The 20,686-nt window shown below is 44.8% G+C and overlaps 1 protein-coding gene across 1 annotated transcript in view; it reads left to right on the plus strand.

The window, feature by feature from the left end:
* Window positions 1-12,210: 12,210 nt before the first annotated feature.
* The window catches only part of LOC110495495 (target of Nesh-SH3), a 30,488-nt gene continuing 22,012 nt past the window's right edge, over window positions 12,211-20,686 (plus strand). Inside the window, exon 1 of the mRNA XM_036951885.2 lies at window positions 12,211-12,409. Coding sequence (XP_036807780.2) covers window positions 12,334-12,409 — 76 coding nt within the window. The 5' untranslated portion in view covers window positions 12,211-12,333. The remainder of the gene's footprint in view (window positions 12,410-20,686) is intronic.

Genomic DNA, 20,686 nt, shown 5'->3' on the forward strand with positions numbered 1-20,686 from the left:
TCCCCAGACAGTCAACCCGACAACACGCCCCTCAGGGAGAATCCCCTCGGGGTCAGTGGAGGCTACTGAAGAACTGAAGAGACGAGACAAAGCATCAGGCTTGGTGTTCTTAGAGCCCGGACGATAAGAAATCACGAACTCGAAACGAGCGAAAAACAGCGCCCAACGCGCCTGACGCGCATTAAGTCGTTTGGCAGAACGGATGTACTCAAGGTTCCTATGGTCAGTCCAAACGACAAAAGGAACGGTCGCCCCCTCCAACCACTGTCGCCATTCGCCTAGGGCTAACCGGATGGCGAGCAGTTCGCGGTTACCCACATCATAGTTACGTTCCGACGGCGACAGGCGATGAGAAAAATACGCGCATGGGTGGACCTTGTCGTCAGAGAGGGAGCGCTGAGAAAGAATGGCTCCCACGCCCACCTCTGACGCGTCAACCTCGACAACGAACTGTCTAGAGACGTCAGGTGTAACAAGGATAGGAGCGGATGTAAAACGATTCTTGAGGAGATCAAAAGCTCCCTGGGCGGAAACGGACCACTTAAAGCACGTCTTGACAGAAGTAAGGGCTGTGAGAGGAGCTGCCACCTGACCGAAATTACGGATGAAACGACGATAGAAGTTCGCGAAGCCGAGAAAGCGCTGCAGCTCGACGCGTGACTTAGGGACGGGCCAATCAATGACAGCTTGGACCTTAGCGGAATCCATCTTAATGCCTTCAGCGGAAATAACAGAACCGAGAAATGTGACGGAGGAGGCATGAAAAGTGCACTTCTCAGCCTTCACAAAAAGACAATTCTCTAAAAGGCGCTGGAGGACACGTCGAACGTGCTGAACATGAATCTGGAGTGACGGTGAAAAAATCAGGATATCGTCAAGGTAAACGAAAACAAAGATGTTCAGCATGTCTCTCAGGACATCATTGACTAATGCCTGAAAGACAGCTGGAGCGTTAGCGAGGCCGAAAGGAAGAACCCGGTATTCAAAGTGCCCTAACGGAGTGTTAAACGCCGTCTTCCACTCGTCCCCCTCCCTGATGCGCACGAGATGGTAAGCGTTACGAAGGTCCAACTTAGTGAAAAACCTGGCTCCCTGCAGGATCTCGAAGGCTGAAGACATAAGAGGAAGCGGATAACGATTCTTCACTGTTATGTCATTCAGCCCTCGATAATCTATGCAGGGGCGCAGAGACCCGTCCTTCTTCTTGACAAAAAAAACCCCCGCTCCGGCGGGAGAGGAGGAGGGGACTATGGTACCCGCGTCAAGAGCTACAGACAAATAATCTTCGAGAGCCTTACGTTCGGGAGCCGACAGAGAGTATAGTCTACCCCGGGGGGGGGTGGTTCCCGGAAGGAGATCAATACTACAATCATACGACCGGTGTGGAGGAAGAGAGGTGGCCCTGGACCGACTGAACACCGTGCGCAGATCGTGATATTCCTCCGGCACCCCTGTCAAATCACCAGGCTCCTCCTGTGAAGAAGAGACAGAGGAAACAGGAGGGATAGCAGACATTAAACATTTCACATGACAAGAGACGTTCCAGGAGAGGATAGAATTACTAGACCAATTAATGGAAGGATTATGACAAACTAGCCAGGGATGGCCCAAAACAACAGGTGTAAAAGGTGAACGAAAAATTAAAAAAGAAATGGTTTCACTATGATTACCAGAAACAGTGAGGGTTAAAGGTAGCGTCTCACGCTGAATCCTGGGGAGAGGACTACCATCCAGGGCGAACAAGGCCGTGGGCTCCTTTAACTGTCTGAGAGGAATGTCATGTTCCCGAGCCCAGGTCTCGTCCATAAAACAGCCCTCCGCCCCAGAGTCTATTAAGGCACTGCAGGAAGCTGACGAACCGGTCCAGCGTAGATGGACCGACAAGGTAGTGCAGGATCTTGAAGGAGAGACAGGAGTAGTAGCGCTCACCAGTAGCCCTCCGCTTACTGATGAGCTCTGGCCTTTTACTGGACATGAAATGACAAAATGACCAGCGGAACCGCAATAGAGACAGAGGCGGTTGGTGATTCTCCGTTCCCTCTCCTTAGTCGAGATGCGGATACCTCCCAGCTGCATGGGCTCAGCACCCGAGCCGGCAGAGGAAGATGGTAGTGATGCGGAGAGGGGGGCAACGGAGAACGCGAGCTCCTTTCCACGAGCTCGGTGACGAAGATCAACCCGTCGCTCAATGCGAATAGCGAGTTCAATCAAGGAATCCACGCTGGAAGGAACCTCCCGGGAGAGAATCTCATCCTTTACCTCTGCGCGGAGACCCTCCAGAAAACGAGCGAGCAAAGCCGGCTCGTTCCAGCCACTGGAGGCAGCAAGAGTGCGAAACTCAATAGAGTAGTCTGTTATGGATCGATTACCTTGACATAGGGAAGACAGGGCCCTGGAAGCCTCCTCCCCAAAAACAGATCGATCAAAAACCCGTATCATCTCCTCCTTAAAGTCCTGATACTGGTTAGTACACTCAGCCCTTGCCTCCCAGACTGCCGCGCCCCACTCACGAGCCCGTCCAATAAGGAGAGATATGACGTAGGCGACACGAGCGGTGCTCCTGGAGTAAGTGTTGGGCTGGAGAGAAAACACAATATCACACTGGGTGAGGAACGAGCGGCATTCAGTGGGCTCCCCAGAGTAACACGGCGGGTTATTGATTCTGGGCTCCGGAGATTCGAGAGCCCTGGAAGTGGCGGGTGGATCGAGGCGGAGATGGTGAACCTGTTCTGTGAGGTTGGAGACTTGGGTGGCCAGGGTCTCAACGGCATGTCGAGCAGCAGACAATTCCTGCTCGTGTCTGCCTAGCATCGCTCCCTGGATCTCGACGGCTGAGTGGAGAGGATCCGAAGTCGCTGGGTCCATTCTTGGTCGGATTCTTCTGTTACGGTGAGTGAATGAGGACCCAAAAGCGAACTAACTTAAACAGAGCTTCTTTAATAACCAAACATAGGTAGGCTCAGATAGACCGGCAGATTCCGACAGGACAGGACAAGGTTACAGCAAACATGACGATAGTCTGGCTCAGGCATGAAACACAACAAACAAGAATCCGACAAGGACAGGAGCAGAAACAGAGAGAGATATAGGGACCTAATCAGAGGGAAAAAGGGAACAGGTGGGAAAAGGGGTGACGAGGTGGTTAGGAGGAGACAAGGCACAGCTGGGGGAAAAGAGGGGGAGAAAAGGTAACCTAACAACGACCAGCAGAGGGAGACAGGGTGAAGGGAAAGGACAGAGACAAGACACAACATGACAGTACATGACACTTTGTCCTAGCTCTGGAAACATGGCACCTATTTGTCTAAATTGGATATGCTTTTGACAAATGTGTCTAATCGGCAGGAATTTGTATGTACTGACAAGATTCGACAGCCAATAATCCATTGTTCCTGTTGAAACAAACAACACACAGACGTATTACCACAGCCAACTTCAATCCCGTGTTCCATTGATGGTTTAACATCCAAGAACCAATCCTGATATGTACATTTTCACATTTTGTTTGTACTGGTCCCCCATGGGAATCAAACCCACAACTGAGCTACACGGGACCATAGCCTGTTAGTCATCTGAAGTATTCTGAAATGTTACACATGAGGACATTTGCCACAGGGTCTTTGTTATGAGGCTTATCTGAATTAATTTGCTCACAGCTCAACAGGCTTTTATTTTGTGCCAAAAGTATAAAATAATAACTTTTTGTCTGATGCCTACATGTTTGAAGCAGAGTGACACATTGAGTTCATATTTGATGAACTGTGGCTTAATACTTAACAGTATTAGACAGGAGTGGTCACTAAAGTACAAATATCTTCCAGTTAATCTAGCATTTACTGTCCATGTCTTTTAGATTTTGCTGAGCCGGAAATTCTCAGAATGTATTATTATACAAATGTTGGAATATCAGTACTTAGAAAGAAATCTTGAGTATGAATAAAATCATTACATAAAACCTGTCATGTAGGCTTGGAATGATTTACAGGAAAGTCTGACTTTGACAAATCCTCTCGTCATAAACAGACTTGAGCCGCATGCTCTGTCTAAATACACAACACAGCACAATTGTTCAAACAGAGTCTTTGTTACACACTGCTGTTATACCGGTCAATGTAACCGTTGTGAATTAACACAAGACCTTACTGGCACAACCCTATTGGGTTTGCCTCATTTAGCTTTTTATCAGCATTCATAATTTTGGGTTACTGGTAACTTTGGAGTTTTCATAACCATTCATCCAAGAGATTACGTAACGACGGACGTCAGAAAGTTTGACATTGTTCGTCAGAAACTTGTTAAACGGTTCAGCACAATGAACGGCTGCCCAGTGTCTGTTTTACAACTTTAGGCTATGATGTTCTCAGTAACTTTCCTACTGTGTTCTTAGACATATGAGAAAACATTCCAATCACGACCCCCATCTCTCGATTCCCCATCCCACACAATGGTAGGCAGGCCAGGTGTCTTATCCTCAGCCGACCGTGCATGGCGATGGATAAGCGTGGAGGTTTAAAACCTTAACAGGAGTGAAACATGAAGCCGTCTCACGTTTCTAATAAACGTCACTATCATGACATGAACTGGAGGACATATCCTCCGCTGAGGTCGGGAAGGCTAGGAGTCTTTGTTTACTAGTAGGTTGAGTCAAGGTGGATTTATGGGTAAGACGTGCTGCTCTGAGAGTAACCTCGCCTTGTGTTGGCTACAGATCACAGGTGAGGCCACTCTGCCTCTGCGTCTCTTAACGGTGCAACACTCCATCCTGCATGGGGCTTCCTCTTTACTGACTGTACTGAGGGGAGGAGTGTCAATATCTCAGGCAACATTCCATGCATCACTGTTTCAGTGGCACTGTCATGAAGCTACCTCCTAATGTGGCTTTCTTGTGCTGTTTGTTTTAAAACTCATGCACATGTCCTCTCAATTGGAAATGACCTTTACATTAGAACGCAAATCTTCTGTGATACGGATTGAACCCAGCCCTTAGTCCTCCTGCAGGCGTCCACGAATGAACTGAGACGATTGTACTGAGGGATGGAAAATATCAAGAGTTTTTCTTCTCCAACTCGCCAATCATGAGACGATCCAACTGGGGGAATTGACATGGTGTGCCGTTATAAGGGCTGGCCCATGTGGGCCACATCTGCAACCAGTTTCCAAATCACTAAACCTTCTGACCGAAAAAAAAGGCTAAAACTTTCAAATGTTATATTTTTTAGGTCCATTTTGCTGGTTCACGAGCCATATTTCCATCGGAATCAAGGTAATCCATCTTGAGAATCACTATGTAAAAGTTCGTAAATCTCTGTGTTGATGACTGTCACCTTGCTCTGCCAATGTCAGGGGCAGGAGGCCAGGGTAGAACCCAGACCTCCATATGGCCAGAGAAAGTAGTATGCTGACAGAAGACGAGTGCAGTGCACATCTGCTTCCATTGGGAAGTGATGGTGTTAGTTATGCTGAGGTGTGGTGCGATACTGTGGAGCAGGGGAGCTTCTCCATTAACCCTGGTGAAAGGAGGACAGGCTAAACCTTTAGGGGCTTTACAGGATATACAACTCCTCAATGGTTTTCTCTTCAGATTCCCAGCAAAAGTCAAATCAAATCAACTGTTATCGGTCACATAAACATGGTTAGCAGGTGTTCATGCGAGTGTAGCGAAATGCTTGTGCTTCCAGTTCCGACTGTGCAGTAATATCTAACAAGTAATCTAACAAATTCACAACAACTACCTTATACACACAAATACACAGAAATGAAAAGGGATGAATAGAATAGGGCGTGCGGTATAGGCAAGATGCAGTAGACGGTATAGAATACAGTATATACATATGAGATGAGTAATGTAGGATATGTAAACATTATTAAAGTGGCGTTATTTAAAGTGACTAGTGATACCTTTATTAAGTCCATTTATTTAAGTGGCCAGAGATTTGAGTCTGTATGTTGGCAGCAGCCTCTCTATGTTAGTGATGGCTGTTTAACAGTTTGATGGCCTTGGGATAGGTGTTTTTCCGTCTCTCGGTCCCAGCTTTGATGCACCTGTACTGACCTCGCCTTCTAGATGATAGCGGGGTGAACAGGCAGTGGCTCGGGTGGTTGTTGTCCTTGATGATCTTTTTGGCCTTCCTGTGACATTGGGTGCTGCTGTAGGTATCCTGGAGGGCAGGTAGTTTGCCCCCAGTGATACGTTGTGCAGACCGCACTACCCTCTGCTCCGTCTGCTGTTTCCTGAAGTCCACGATCATCTCCTTTGTTTTGTTGACATTGAGTGTGAGGTTATTTTCCTGACACCACACTCCAACGGCCCTCACCTCCTCCCTGTAGGCCATCTCGTCGATGTTGGTGATAAGGCCTACCACTGTAGTATTGTCTGCAAACTTGATTATGGAGTTGGAAGCATGGATGGCCACGCAGTCATGGGTGAACAGGGAGTACAGGAGAGGGCTGAGAACGCACCCTTGTGGGGCCCCAGTGTTGAGGATCAGCGGGGTGGAGATGTTGTTTCCTACCTTCACCACCTGGGGGTGGCCTGTCAGAAAGTCCAGGACTCAATTGCATAGGGTGAGGTCGAGACCCAGGGTAGGGCAGTGTGCAGTGTGATGGCGATTGCGTCGTCAGTGGACCTATTGGGGTGGTAAGCAAATTGGAGTGGTTCTAGGGTATCAGGTAGGGTGGAGGTGATATGATCCTTGACTAGTCTCTCAAAGCACTTCATGATGACAGAAGTGAGTGCAATGGGGCGATAGTCATTTAGTTCAGCTACCTTAGCTTTCTTGGGAACAGGAACAATGGTGGTCATCTTGAAGCATGTGGGGTCTACAGACTAGGATAGGGATTGGTTGTATATTTCCGTAAATACACCAGCCAGCTGGTCTGAGGACGCGGCTAGGGATGCCGTCTGGGCAGGCAGCCTTGCGAGGGTTAACATGTTTAAATGTTTTACTCACGTTGGCCACGGAGAAGGAGAGCCCACAGGCTTTGGTAGTGGGCTGTGTCAGTGGCACAATATTGTCCTCAAAGCGAGCAAAGAAGTTGTTTAATTTGTCTGGGAGCAAGACGTCGATGTCCGCGATGGGGCTGGTTTTCTTTTTGTAATCTGTTATTGACTGTAGACCCTGCCACATACTTCTCGTGTTTGAGCCGTTGAATTGTGACTCTACTTTGTCTCTATACTGACGGTTTGCTTGTTTGATTCCCTTCCATAGGGAATACCTGCACTGTTTGTATTCGGTCATGTTTCCGGTCGCCTTGCCATGATTAAAAGCGGTGGTTTGCGCTTTCAGTTTTGCGCGAATGCTGCCATTAATCCACTGTTTCTGGTTAAGGAAGGTTTTAATATTCACAGTGGATATGATATCTCCGATGTACTTGCTAATAAACTCGCTCACAGAGTCAACGTATACATCAATGTTGTTGTCTGAGGCTATTCGGAATATTTCCCAGTCCACGTGATCGAAGAAATCTTGAAGCGTGGAGTCCGATTGGTTATACCAGCATTGTATTGACCTGAGCACGGGTGTATCCTGTTTTAGGCTGGGAGCAACAAAATGGATTCACGGTCAGATTTGTCGAAGGCAGGGTGCGGGAGAGCTTTGCATGCATCGCGGAAGTTTGAGTAGCAATGATCCAGAATTCTGCCAGCTCTTGTCGCGCATTCGATATGCAGATAGAATTTAGGGAGTATTGATCTAAGGTTAGTTCTGTTAAAATCCCCAGATACAATAAATGCAGCCTCAGGATGTATTGTTTCCAGTATACATAGAGTCCAGTGAAGTTCTTTCAGAGTTGATGAGGTATCTGCTTGGGGGGGATATACACAGCTGTGACTCTAATCGAAGAGAATTATCTTGGAAGATAATACGGAGGATGCGGAGGACATGGAACATGTGGGCCTTGTACTTGGCCATATGACTTTCATTGCTGAGTTGGATGTCCAGGGCATTAAGATGTGATAACACATTGGAATAGGAAAAACTTTTCTTGATTACTGAAGCAGAACAAGGAAGAACTTCTGACCCACTTCTGACCCATATAGCCCAATGCTCTACTTTCTCCACAAGAGTAGTAGAAACAGAGGCTCACCATCCCATGCTGATGGATGAAGGCGGGCTGATCTACGGGTCCTGCAGGATCTGGTTGTAGTCAATTTCCCTGTGGCCCATTAACCACTGTGGGTTTAACAAGAGACTTGAGATGGAAGACACAGAGCAGAGACATGGAGAGAGCAGCCAACGCATGGCAATCCATTTACTCCACTTATTCATCAAGTTGAGATATAGAACCTCTCCTGTAGTGTTTTGGAAGTTATTGAGGCCATGGGTGAACACTAAACAGCTGTGGATTGGAGGCCCAGTTTCAGTATACAGAAACAGTGAGTGAACTCCAGAGATGACTAATTCAACACAGAGCATGGTCATGGCTAGATGGGATACAGTTTATGTCAATGTTTAGCATTTTAGCTAACCCTAAAGGCATCAGCATGCTTCAGTGCGGCTTGCGGTGAGCTAGTCTTACCTGTGAGGGCAGCAGAGGTGTTGGAGCCGGCAGCAAGCATTTTGATTTGTCCATGTGAAATGAAGAAGTCCACCAATTGGAAGGCTGTCCTCTCCTCACAGTCTTCCAGACCTAGCTGACCTTTGTTGTTTCCACCGGTAGAGTACACATTTCCCCGAGCTGTGGACAGGACACATACATTAGGCTAAAGGTTTCAGTTAGGCTGAAAGCTCTCAGACTCCCTTAAAAGACATTCCCTTGAAAAACGAGAAAAAAATTGGTATTAGTACTGTTGGTCCATTTTGAGACGTCGTAGACAGTATACACTTCCTCAAAAAAAGTCAGAATTAATCTAAGATAACTCAAGAAATCTGTCATACATTTTTACGTTTTTTGCCAGGGAGATTTTAGTCGCGCAATTTTACATCTAAGATGTTTGGTGCAGTATTTCTCAATAAAACATGTGCATAGAAAGGAGTCTCTCATTGAATGACAACAGAGACTTTATTGAAGAATCCCTACATTTGACCAATCACTGTCGAAAGGGGCGTATCTAGAACAGAAATTGTGTGCCCGAACAGCCGAAGTCCAAAACGAACAAAAATGTCACAACATGTTGTCATAATATCTGCACAAACTCTTCCAAACTGATTTGCCTGCAGAGAAAATATTGCATTTAGAGTGCAGTATAACTGCAGAGTTGAACCCGGTCTGCAATGCAGTGCCTTAGACCACTGCGCCACTCCAGAGGCCCCTAACCCTTTTTCTAACCTTAACGTAATTCTCCTAATCTGCTACGTTAATTATCCTAACCTGCTGCATGAATTCCCCTGACCTGCTACACAAAGTTAATTCTGGTCAATTTTGACATAAAATGTATCCCATCTAGTCCAAACCACAAATCGTGGATGATGGAACTTCTCAGGCCAAAGTACAGATAGGCGTAATGATGATGAATTTAACCTTGAATGGAGGTTATTCAACAGAAGCAGATTCATACACTCTATACTCCACAGGCTGGCGTGTGGTGCTGAGGGATTTTTAGTGGGGTGCATTCAACACTGGAGTGTTTTAACTGGGGGTCGTGGCTTGACGAAGCCCAGGTGGCAATTCATTTTGTTGCAGAGGATTGAGATGGGAAAGGAACAGGGAAGGAAGCACAGCAAGAAAACATCAACAGCGCCAGTGACAAACTTTTGAAACAGCAGGAAGCCATCATGAGCAACAAAGTACTTTCCTCATGTGGGTTGTGAAAAATTACTGAGTCAACTGAGCAAATCTGAAAAGATTTTGAATTTTTTAGGTTTATCTCCTTCTGTGTCCATTAGTATTGTTTATAATTGTGAAAACTGTAAAGTAATTCTTCCTCTTGAATGTCTTTCTGTCTGTCTGTCTGTCTGTCTGTCTGTCTGTCTGTCTGTCTGTCTGTCTGTCTGTCTGTCTGTCTCTCTCTCTCTCTCTCTCTCTCTCTCTCTCTCTCTCTCTCTCTCGTCACCTACTCTTCCCAGAGAGGGAAACAAAGGGGCCATTGAGGAGAGATGGTTTTCCTTGTAAATAGAGTAGAGAATAGAACAGAGGTTTATTTTTTAATTTGAGCAACCTTGTCAGTGGATTGGAGAGCGATCCAGTCTCTCCAGTGGTTTCGACATCATGGTGTTGTGGTGCAGGTGCTGCTCCCACTCTGTACCACTAAAGACTGGGATGCTTTGGCTGAAGAAACGCTTCAATTGGTTTAAGAGACTCCCATTCACAACAACAACGGCTCCTATCAATTTGAGCCTGTGGGAACTTGTCCTCAGATTTTTTTTGTGATCGGATTCAGTTAGATACTGTATGGGCATGTACGTACACAGAAATACTGTTTTAATGATGATTTACAAAGAACCAAGCTGTGGGCTTAAACACTTTGTTCAATAGTCTAAATGAGATCAATTAAGCAAAACAACAACAACAAAACAATCAGTTGTTTATTATCTGAAGCCAATAAACACCTATGTTTTTCTCACAAATTTCAAGTGATGCTTGATAATCAGAACTCAATGTACAAAACAATAAGTCACATCAATTAATGACCCTCGTTAGCATCGTTAGCAGTGCCATGTTCATAGAGACTGTGATCTACCTCTATAGGAAGTGTACAAACACCAGAACGGTCTGTACCTTACTGTCAGAGATAAACATTAATGGGTCACTCAACCATTGAGACATTATCCTAATTGGCAGAACAATGTGAGAGACGTGCTCTGAGGTAAAACGTTTTATTGGGGACAAACTCCGGTCAGGCAATAACAACATTTTTGTTCGCAGTCAAGAGGAGAAAAAGGAGCCTGAAGTTTCACAACTGTACAGGACTTGGGCAGAGGCGGACTGGACATCTGGCATCTCGGGCAAATGGCAGATGGGCCTGTCCATTTAGCCTAGTGGGCCTGCCAAACCTTTTTTCACAAAATGATCACAATCTGGCTAATAATGGTGGCCTCAAGGAAGAAATGGTCTGGTGTGGGGACCACAAGGAAGAAAATGAGCCGGTGTATTAGAAATGCCAGGGCTGATTTCCGGTCCCTGTCCGCCCCTCAGCTTGGGTGTTGACTTTGGTTACCTGCGTGTCAATGCTTGTTGGTCACTGTGTCTCTGGCAGGAACGGTCCAATGAGTATGAGGGGTTAACGTCTTTCCCAAGTTTCAACATTGCGTTTTTCCCTTAACAACCTTTCTTTTTTTTTAAGTCAGAATATGTGTGCTTTGGTTTCTGTTATTCATACTTCTGGCGGTCAGTCAGTCACCCGTTAATTTGTCCATTGTGTAAAATCTGGATTTCGTGATTAAGTGGAGGGCAGCATGAATCATGAATACGCCTTTATTCAGTTCCTGTGGGATGGAGCAGAGGCAAGCGCTCTGTCTGGAACAACTGTCTCCACTAGTCGGTATCCTGTCGCATGTGATGGCACGTGTTGGTTGGATGGGGCTCCTAACATAATCAGCTTGAAGGAAGTGTGTGGATACCCCTCATTCCCTCCATCCCCTCCTCCTTCTCTCCTCTGTACTACCGCCCCTCATACCTCCTCTATGTCAGGGGCTGGACTTCTTGGCGGGAGAGCATGGTCACTGCCTCCCAAAGAGCTCCAGTGGAGGTTGGATTTGGATACCCTTTGGCGCTGCTCCACCCGTGTCATTTGTGCTCAGAGAGAATGTACTGTGATGTTGTGTAGTGCGTTCCAAAAGCAAAGGGCTTAAAAACATGGTACTGGTTAGTCTGCACAGTGTGCACATGTTGGGCAGAGGTGGGGATGGTAGTGTGCCATACAAACTACACTGCATGAGTTTAACTTTACCCCCAAGGCCATAGGTTAGGATGGAGCGAGGGTGCCACTCCTGTGCTCCTCCTGTGCCACCACCCTGTTTTGCCCACCACATTGGCGCCTCCTGGAATCTACATTGCAATAGCACTTGAGTTAAACAAAGGATAAATAAATAATAAATATAAATAATAAAATAACACACAAGAGGAGGAGGGCTGGAGGAGGAGGAAGGGGAGGGGAAAACCGGGTGGGTGATACAAAAAAGGAGGGAGGGAAAAAAAATAGAGGGAAACATTTCAGTGAGATTCCACACATTTAGCCACCCACCTAGGAATAGGGTGTGTGGGGTTGGGTTGTGACATCACCAGTCCCCTCCCACCCCCACCCCTCTCCTATCCTGCTAGTATAGATGCTTCGTGGTCCGGTGGTCCTCTCTACTCCACAGTGTTTCCACGGAGCGCTGCACAAGTCCTAAATTGAGTTGCTACCTTAGTGAAGTTGTCCAGCATCCCTGTCCAGAGAGCTCTATAGCAGGCACCATGCTCCTCAGAGTCCCTCTCCTGCTCCTCTCCGGATCCATTCTCCTCAACTGCATCCCTGCACAGAGGATTAGAGGCAAGTGCACAGATTGGCCGTTCTGTAAAGTCAGGCGTATTGTGTTTCTGAATAGTATGGTTTTGTGTTACATGTTTTATGTATAGTTTTGAGCATGCATATTCTGTTTTTGCCAATGCATGTGTGATGGAAAGTGTTTTGGTGTTGTTGATGCTTATCATTGTGCATTGTGGACAATGCAATGTTTTGCTGACTTTGCATGTATTCTCCTTATGCCATTCACGTTGTATAGAAAGAAATAGCTTGCCAAAACCAAATTGCAAGAGGTTTCATGGTCCAGTTGGTAAAGTCCCATGAAGTTATCGCAAAAGTATTGACCAAAATGTTTAGGACATTGCATAATGTGTAGAGTTGTGCAGACTTGACTGCAGCGAAACCACAGTGTGAATGGCAGACGCTTTCATCCAAGCGATTTACTGACCATAAATGCAAAGCATTTCGATTCAGGTGTAAAACCATTGTATATCTGTCTTGCAACTTGTAGCTGTGACTGTGCAAGATAAGAATGAGTTTGATACAAAAACGGAATGAAAAGCAGAAGTTTGTTTGTTACCGGTACGTAGATTATGTTTCCTTGAGTTTTGTTCTGATGCTTTTTGGTCTCACTGTAGAATTGTAATGTTTGTTTGGAGCTTGGATTGCCTCTTGTTAGAGATCATGTTCAGATGATTTGAGCTACAGGACGTTCAGCAGCGTACTGATTGTCCCATTAAACATACAGTAGTTATGCAATATGATGAATTTACTCTCCTAGAAATGAAAAGGGAAATGTCAGGCTATAACCAATGGATGATCGATACACTGTATTAGCTCACATGCAAACACTCGCCAATATCAAACATTTTTTTTAGCGGCAGTGTGTATGTGAATAGTAAAACAACAAAAAGTCATAGAAGTGAGGACGTTTAGCCTGTTCTCACTTGTAAAAAGACTATTTTAGGCTTAGGGGTTAGTTTTATTGTTAGAATTATGGTTAGACTTAGGGTTAGGTTTAGGGTTTAAGGTTAGGGTAAGGGTTTGGTTTAGGGTTAGGTAAAATAGGATTTTTAATGGGAATGAATTGTTGATGCCAAAAAAGTCCTCACAAGTATAGTAGGACATCGCTGTGTGTGTGTGTGTGTGTGTGTGTGTGTGTGTGTGTGTGTGTGTGTGTGTGTGTGTGTGTGTGTGTGTGTGTGTGTGTGTGTGTGTGTGTGTGTGTGTGTGTGTGTGTGTGTGTGTGTGTATCTCTGCCTGTTGGTTGTCTTGGGGTGTTTCTTGGACAGGTTCCCATGATTAAAAAAGGTGAATCTATGTGAGCGCCACTGTTTGTTGACTAGAAGTCTTATCCTAATGATCATGTTGCTGCTGTCCAGTGGACTTCCCAGAGGATGTAGCCTTGTGATTGCAGTGTCTATCAATGATACTCTAACACAGCTGGGAGGGGTTTGATTAGGTTTGGGATTGGGTTTGGGATTGGGCCAACATCTCCCCTCTGCACACTCCACAATCTCAGGCAGAGAAGCTTCTTGTTAAAAAATACATGTTGTTGAATTTTCAAGTGCCTGCTTTGCTTTCCGTGCGGCGGGTGTACATTGTAAACAGGTAACATGTGTGTACCTGAGTATCTGAGCTCGGAGTATGTTGAAGCTGTGGTTGTGCAGGCAGCTGGAGACGTGTTTGTGCCCCCAGCTCTTCACGCATGGTCAAACTTCATTAGAGGAGATGAAAGAGAGACGGCTCAGTCTCACACCAAGCCACTCATCAGTTGTGCTACAGTGCTCGGTGTAAATATACCCTGCCTTCACGTTAACTACCGCCTCTTTGGTGAGGATGAGGGCGGAGAGGCGGGGGCTGTTGTGCCCCACTACTGTAGCTGAATGAGGACTGATGCTCTACGAATGAAAGGGAGAAGTTGGACTCATGCCAGATGGACACAGTCAAAGAGAATACAGTAGGAGTGAACGTGTGTGTTTTTCAACATGTGTCCATGCATGTGCTGCCAGTGAAAGCCCCTGGAGTTATGGAATGAATCAACAGCTGTAGAGCATTGAGATCAAGTCCACCTAAATGTGACTGGACAATATATGCTATATGAGCCCAGAGAAGCTATGAGGGACGATTATTATTATTTTTTGTTTACCTTTATTTAACTAGGCAAGTCAGTTAAGAACAAATTCTTATTTTCAATGACAGCCTAGGAACAGTGGGTTAACTGCCTGTTCAGGGGTAGAACGACAGATTTGTACCTTGTCAGCTCGGGGATTTGAACTTGCAACCTTTCGGTTACTAGTCCAACGCATCAACGCTCTAACCAAAAGTAGTATCTGGAGATTTAGGGGACTTTTGTTACAGATGTGTCATTTTAATTAGAAGGTACAGGTATGCTCAATTTGGGAGAAATGGAAGAACCATGTTCCACAACAGAATGTACTGTAAGTGTTTCAAGGTTTGGTTTGAGTGAAGTTTGTTAGTTCCTTATTCAATATACAAAACAAACAAACACAACGATTTGGGATATTGCTGGAAGATAAGTTGTTTCTGACTAACATATCTCAAAGTCTGCCAAAGGATTAGATGCTAGCTAGACTTTTTCCCTCAGCGCAATACCCTGAAGGCTGGCTGTTATTCACTTTAAGGGTCATGTAACCAAACCAACTGTTTTCACTTGTGATCAGCCTCACACTGAGTTCTGCACTTGGGTCAATCAGCTGCAGTTGGAATGCCTTCAACTATGAAACACCACATCCGTGCCGAGAAACCACCATGCATGATTACACATGTCTTAAGTGTCAAACTTCCATGCTTTCCCACCATTTGAGAAGGCAACAGGATGCCAATGCCAATCTGTAGAACAAACAACCCAAAGATCGCTTAAGAGACTGAAGACGGACACTGATGATCGCACACAATCTGTCTCCTGAAGACTCACAGTTGGCCAAATCAAACATGCCTGCTGCTAATGCTTAAAAATTATTGTTTTTTCTAGAGGACTTTGTTACTGGGAATTCTTAATCTTACGTCGACCCGACACGCAAGCGTCCCATCTAGACACCTGGAAATGCAAATGCGCTACGCTAAATGCTAAATGTACTCGTTAAAACTCAAACGTTCATTAAAACACACATGCAGGGTATTGAATTAAAGCTACACTCGTTGTGAATCTAGCCAACAAGTCAGATTTTTAAAATGCTTTTCGGCGAAAGCATGAGAAGCTATTATCTGATAGCATGCAACACCCCGAAATACCTGAAGGCGACGTAAACAAAATAATTAGCGTAGCCGGCGCTACACAAATAGCAGAAATAAAATATAAAACATTCATTACCTTTGACGAGCTTCTTTATTGGCACTCCTATATGCCCCATAAACATCACTATTGGGTCTTTTTTTCAATTAAATCGGTCCATATATACCCAAAATATCCATCTATGGAAACTGTGTGATTCAGAAAAAAACACAGTTTCAAAACGCAGCGTCATTTTTTAAAATTAAAAAAGTCGACGATAAACTTTCACAAAACACTTCGAAATACTTTTGTAATCCAACTTTAGGTATTAGTAAACGTTAATAATCTATCAAATTGATCACGGGGCGATGTGTATTCAATAGCTCCACGTCTTCAAATCATGTTCGGGAAATCTCTCTTCCAAAACTTCCTGTCGGAGACCGGATGGAATGGGGTCTCCTTTGTTTGACCAAGAAATAACTCCCAGGAAATTGACAAGACTGGCGACATCGTGTGGAAGCTGTAGGAATTGCAATCTCAGCACCATTTCATTTGGTGTCCTGTAAACATGCAAGTAATACATGCAAGTGGCGCATGGATATTTTTTCCAGTTTTCAGTGACCAGTTTTTCTTGCGCTTTTCGATGAAACACACGCTCTGTTATAGTCACAGCCGTGATTTAACCAGTTTTAGAAACGTGAGAGTGTTTTCTATCCACACATACTAATCATATGCATATACTATATTCCTGGCCTGAGTAGCAGGACGCTGAAATGTTGCGTGATTTTTAACAGAATGTTCGAAAAAGTAGGGGGTCGACTTAAGAGGTTTTAATATCAACGATGCCTCTCTATCATACGAACTCAATGCATTTTATGCACACTTGGACAACAACAACATCGTGCCGGGCGTGAGGGCCATCACCGTCTCAGAGGACTGGGGGATCTCGCTCTCTGAGGCCGACGTAAGAAAGGTCTTTAATCATATCAATACTCGAAAGGCCGCAGGCCCGACAGTATTACAGGGCGCGTTCTCAGAGCATGCGCAGAACAGCTCGCTGGCATATTCACTGTGATTTTCAACCTCTCCTTGTCCCTGGATGCTGGACTTCCTGACGGGCCGACCCCAGGTGGTGAGGGTAGGCAACATCACCTCCATCCTGCTGACCCTCAACACGAGCGCCCCACATGGGTGTGTGCTTAGTCCCCTCCTTTACTCCCTGTTCATCCACGACTGCGTGGCCACACACAACTCCAACACCATCATCAAGTTTGCAGCACCTCTTCCCCCTCAGGAGGTTAAAAAAGTTTGGCATGGGCACTCAAATGCTCAAAAGGTTCTACATCTGTACCGTTGAGAGCATCTTGACTGGCTGCATCTCTGCCTGGTATGGCAGTAGCACCGCCCTCGATCGCATAGCTCTACAGAGGGTGGTGCGGGCAGCCCAGTACCTCACTGGGACCAAGCTCTCTGCCATACAGGACATCTATATCAGGTAGGCTAGAAAGGCAGGCCCGGAAAATCATTATAGACTCCAACCACCCCAGACATAGACTATCCTCTCTGCTTCCGCACGGCAAGCGGTACCGGTGCATTAAGTCTGACACCAACAGGATCTTGAACAGCTTCTATCCCCAAGCAATAAGACTGATAAATAGCCAACCAAATAGCTACAAGGACTAGTGACCTTTTATCTCTATGCATACTCACACACCCATTCACTCCATAATCTGTTCATTCACGCATAATATGCACATACATTTATACTGACTACACACACGCACAAGCTGTTGCTACTCTGTTTATTATATATCCTAATGCTTAGTCACCATACCCCTGTACATATCTACCTCCATCACACCAGTATCCCTGCACATTGTAAATACAGTATGGTACTGGAACTGACCCTGTATGTAAGTATGCTTACTTACTTATTGTGTTCTTCATATTTATTGTGTGTTTTTTCTAGTATTACATTGTTATTGATTATTGCATTTTTGTTTGCAAGCAAGGCATTTCACTGCTCTTGTGCATGTGACATTTAAAACGTAAAACTTGAAACATTCGTCAAGAGCAGGATAACTTCATTGACAACAGAACACAACATAGCTAACAAGCTTTCCAGCATGAGGAGGCTATTTTTTATGCAGGAAGGCATTTATTGGTATGACTCATGTAATGGAGGCAGCTCTGCAGTGTGGTCACTACACTCACACTCTTAGAAAAAAAGGAGAACCCTTTTTGGTTCCAGATATATCCCTTTTGGGTATGTAGAACCCTCTGTAGAAAGGGTTCTACATAGAACCCAAAAGGGTCCTATCTGGAAGCAAAAATGGTTATTCAAAGGGTTCTCCTGTGGGTACAGCCGAAGAACCCTTAAGGTTCTAGATATAAAAAAGGTGCTAAGAGTGTAGCTGGCATACTCACAAAGTCATAAAATCTGATTTGAAATCTTACTCTAACATGAACATGAACCCTAACCTTAACCACACTGCTACAGTGGTTGCTCAAGTAAAAGTTTTGAGATTATGCTGCGGGACATAGAGGTAATTTGTGGTTTAGTACGATACCCTTACGCCTAACCCTAACCTTAAACTAAGACCCCCCAAAATAATCACATTTTTCCCCATTAATTTTTTACAATATAGCCAAAAAAAGGTGCTATCTAGAACCCAAAAGGGTTCTTCAACTGTCACCATAGGAGAACCCTTGGAAGAGCCATTTTTTGGTTCCATGTAGAACCCTTTTGGTTCCATGTAGAACCATTTCCACAGAGGGTTCTACATGGAACCCAATAGAGCTACATAGAACCAAAAAGGAATCTCCTATGGGGACAACCAAATAATCCTTTTGGGACCATTTTTTCTAAGGGTGTGGCGGAAATCTCTCAGTTCTGCCTCCAGGGAAAGATGGATGACAATACACATCAACCTGCATTTTTGATGAGTAAGCCTTTCCATAAGCTTTAGTATTCATTTTTTGGTATTATTTAACATAATAATGTCTTCCACATTCTCCTACTGTAGCAAGTATCATTCTTCATCTTCATCATTCTCCATTGTGTCTCCACAAGGGGTGAAGTGGTCATCTGGTCCTCTATAAACTCATTACAAAAACACATTACAGTCCTTGTAATTCTAGGGTCTCTTTAATAAAACCTTATGGATTTGCAGCTATAAAGCCAGAGACTGAAAACATCCTTCTTGTTAAATTAAAGGGAGTCAGCAATAACATGACAAGTGTCTTGAGGTAAGCAGAGGTTATGTCATGTTGCCGGGGGAGATAAGTTTATTAATGACAGTTAGAATCAAAGGCGCCACTAGAAATATGATCTTCGAAAGCAGAAACATGACAAGCAAAACATCCTTTCCCCCCTCCAATTATATTCCAAACAATTCAAGATTACTCTTTGGGGTTAAGGGAGAAGAGAAATGAATTCAAGATTACTCTTTGGAGTTAAGCAGAGAAGAAAAATGAATTCAAGATTGCTCTTTGGAGTTAAGCAGAGAAGAGAAATGAATTCAAGATTACTTTTTGGAGTTAAGCAGAGAAGAGAAATGAATTCAAGATTACTTTTTGGGGTTAAGTGGAGAAGAGAAATGGACACAAGTATCCATGTAAACAGTTAATTCACCCACCACACAAATATGGTTGTTTGTTTGTTTTACACCTCCTCATGAGGTTCTACAGCTGCACCATCAAGAGCATCCTGACCTGTTGCATCACCGCCTGGTATGGCAACTGCTCGGCATCTGACCACAAGGTGCTACAGAGGGTAGTGCGAACGGCCCAGTACATCACAGGGGCCAAGCTTCCTGCCATCCAGGACCTATATAATAGGTGGTGTCAGAGGAAAGCCCATGAAATTGTCAGAGACTCCAATCACCCATGTTATAGACTGTTTTCTCTGCTACTGCACGGCAAGCTGTACCAGAGCGCCAAGTCTAGGACCAAAAGGCTCCTCAACAGCTTCTACCCCCATGCCATAAAACTGCTGAACAATTCATAAAATCTCTACCAGACAATTTACATTGCCACCCCCCCCCCCCCCCCCTTTTGTACACTGCTTCTACTCGCTGTTTGTTACCTATGCATAGTCACTTCGCCCCCACTTACATGTGCAGATTACCTTAACTAGCCTCTACCCCTGCACACTGACTTGGTACCAGTGCCACCTGTTATTGTTATTCTTATTGTGTTACTTTTTATTATTACTTTTTATTTTAGTCTATCCCTGTAAATATGCTCTTCTTCTTGAACTACACTGTTGGTTAAGGGCTTGTAAGTCAGCATTTCACGGTAAAGTCTACACTGTTGGTTAAGGGTTTGTAAGTCAGCATTTCACGGTAAAGTCTACACTGTTGGTTAAGGGCTTGTAAGTCAGCATTTCACGGTAAAGTCTACACTGTTGGTTAAGGGCTTGTAAGTCAGCATTTCACGGTAAAGTCTACACTGTTGGTTAAGGGCTTGTAAGTAAGCATTTCACGGTAAAGTCTACACTGTTGGTTAAGGGCTTGTAAGTAAGCATTTCACGGTAAAGTCTACACTTGTTTTATTCGGCGCATGTGACAAATAAAGTTTGATTTGATTGAAGAGGTTCATGGGTCATCGATAATGAAGGCTCCAATATTATATCCAAGGTTCGTCCCAAGTTTGCTCTGCGAATGGGAGTGATTAGGCTATCGTTAAAACCTAATTAATGCTCTGAGTGATGATTGGGGTTAGCTGGAGTGCCAGAACGCTCGCCTTGCCTCTTGCCTGCATGGGCATTAAAAGGGCTGGCTGTTGACTGATGTGTGTGACGACAAAAAACTGCCACAACATCCTTTTCCGAACACCATCTTGATCCCCTTTATGTGGCATTTTAAGCCTGCTTTTCATTAGCATTTAACAGCCTCTTTAACCCAGCAGCTGAATCAGTCAAGTTCCTGCATGGTGGGAAATGGGAACCTGGTGGACAATGGAAAGCCTTTTCCAAAGCTAAAGAGCCGTATTACCAGGTTCAAATGAGCTCCATTACTCATGTTTAGGACATTTCCCAGACAGCTATTTAGCCTCTGTTCTTTAAT

This window comes from Oncorhynchus mykiss, chromosome 18, assembly GCF_057628025.1.
Source record: "Oncorhynchus mykiss isolate SJ-2025 chromosome 18, ASM5762802v1, whole genome shotgun sequence".
In the NCBI taxonomy this organism is placed as follows: domain Eukaryota; kingdom Metazoa; phylum Chordata; class Actinopteri; order Salmoniformes; family Salmonidae; genus Oncorhynchus; species Oncorhynchus mykiss.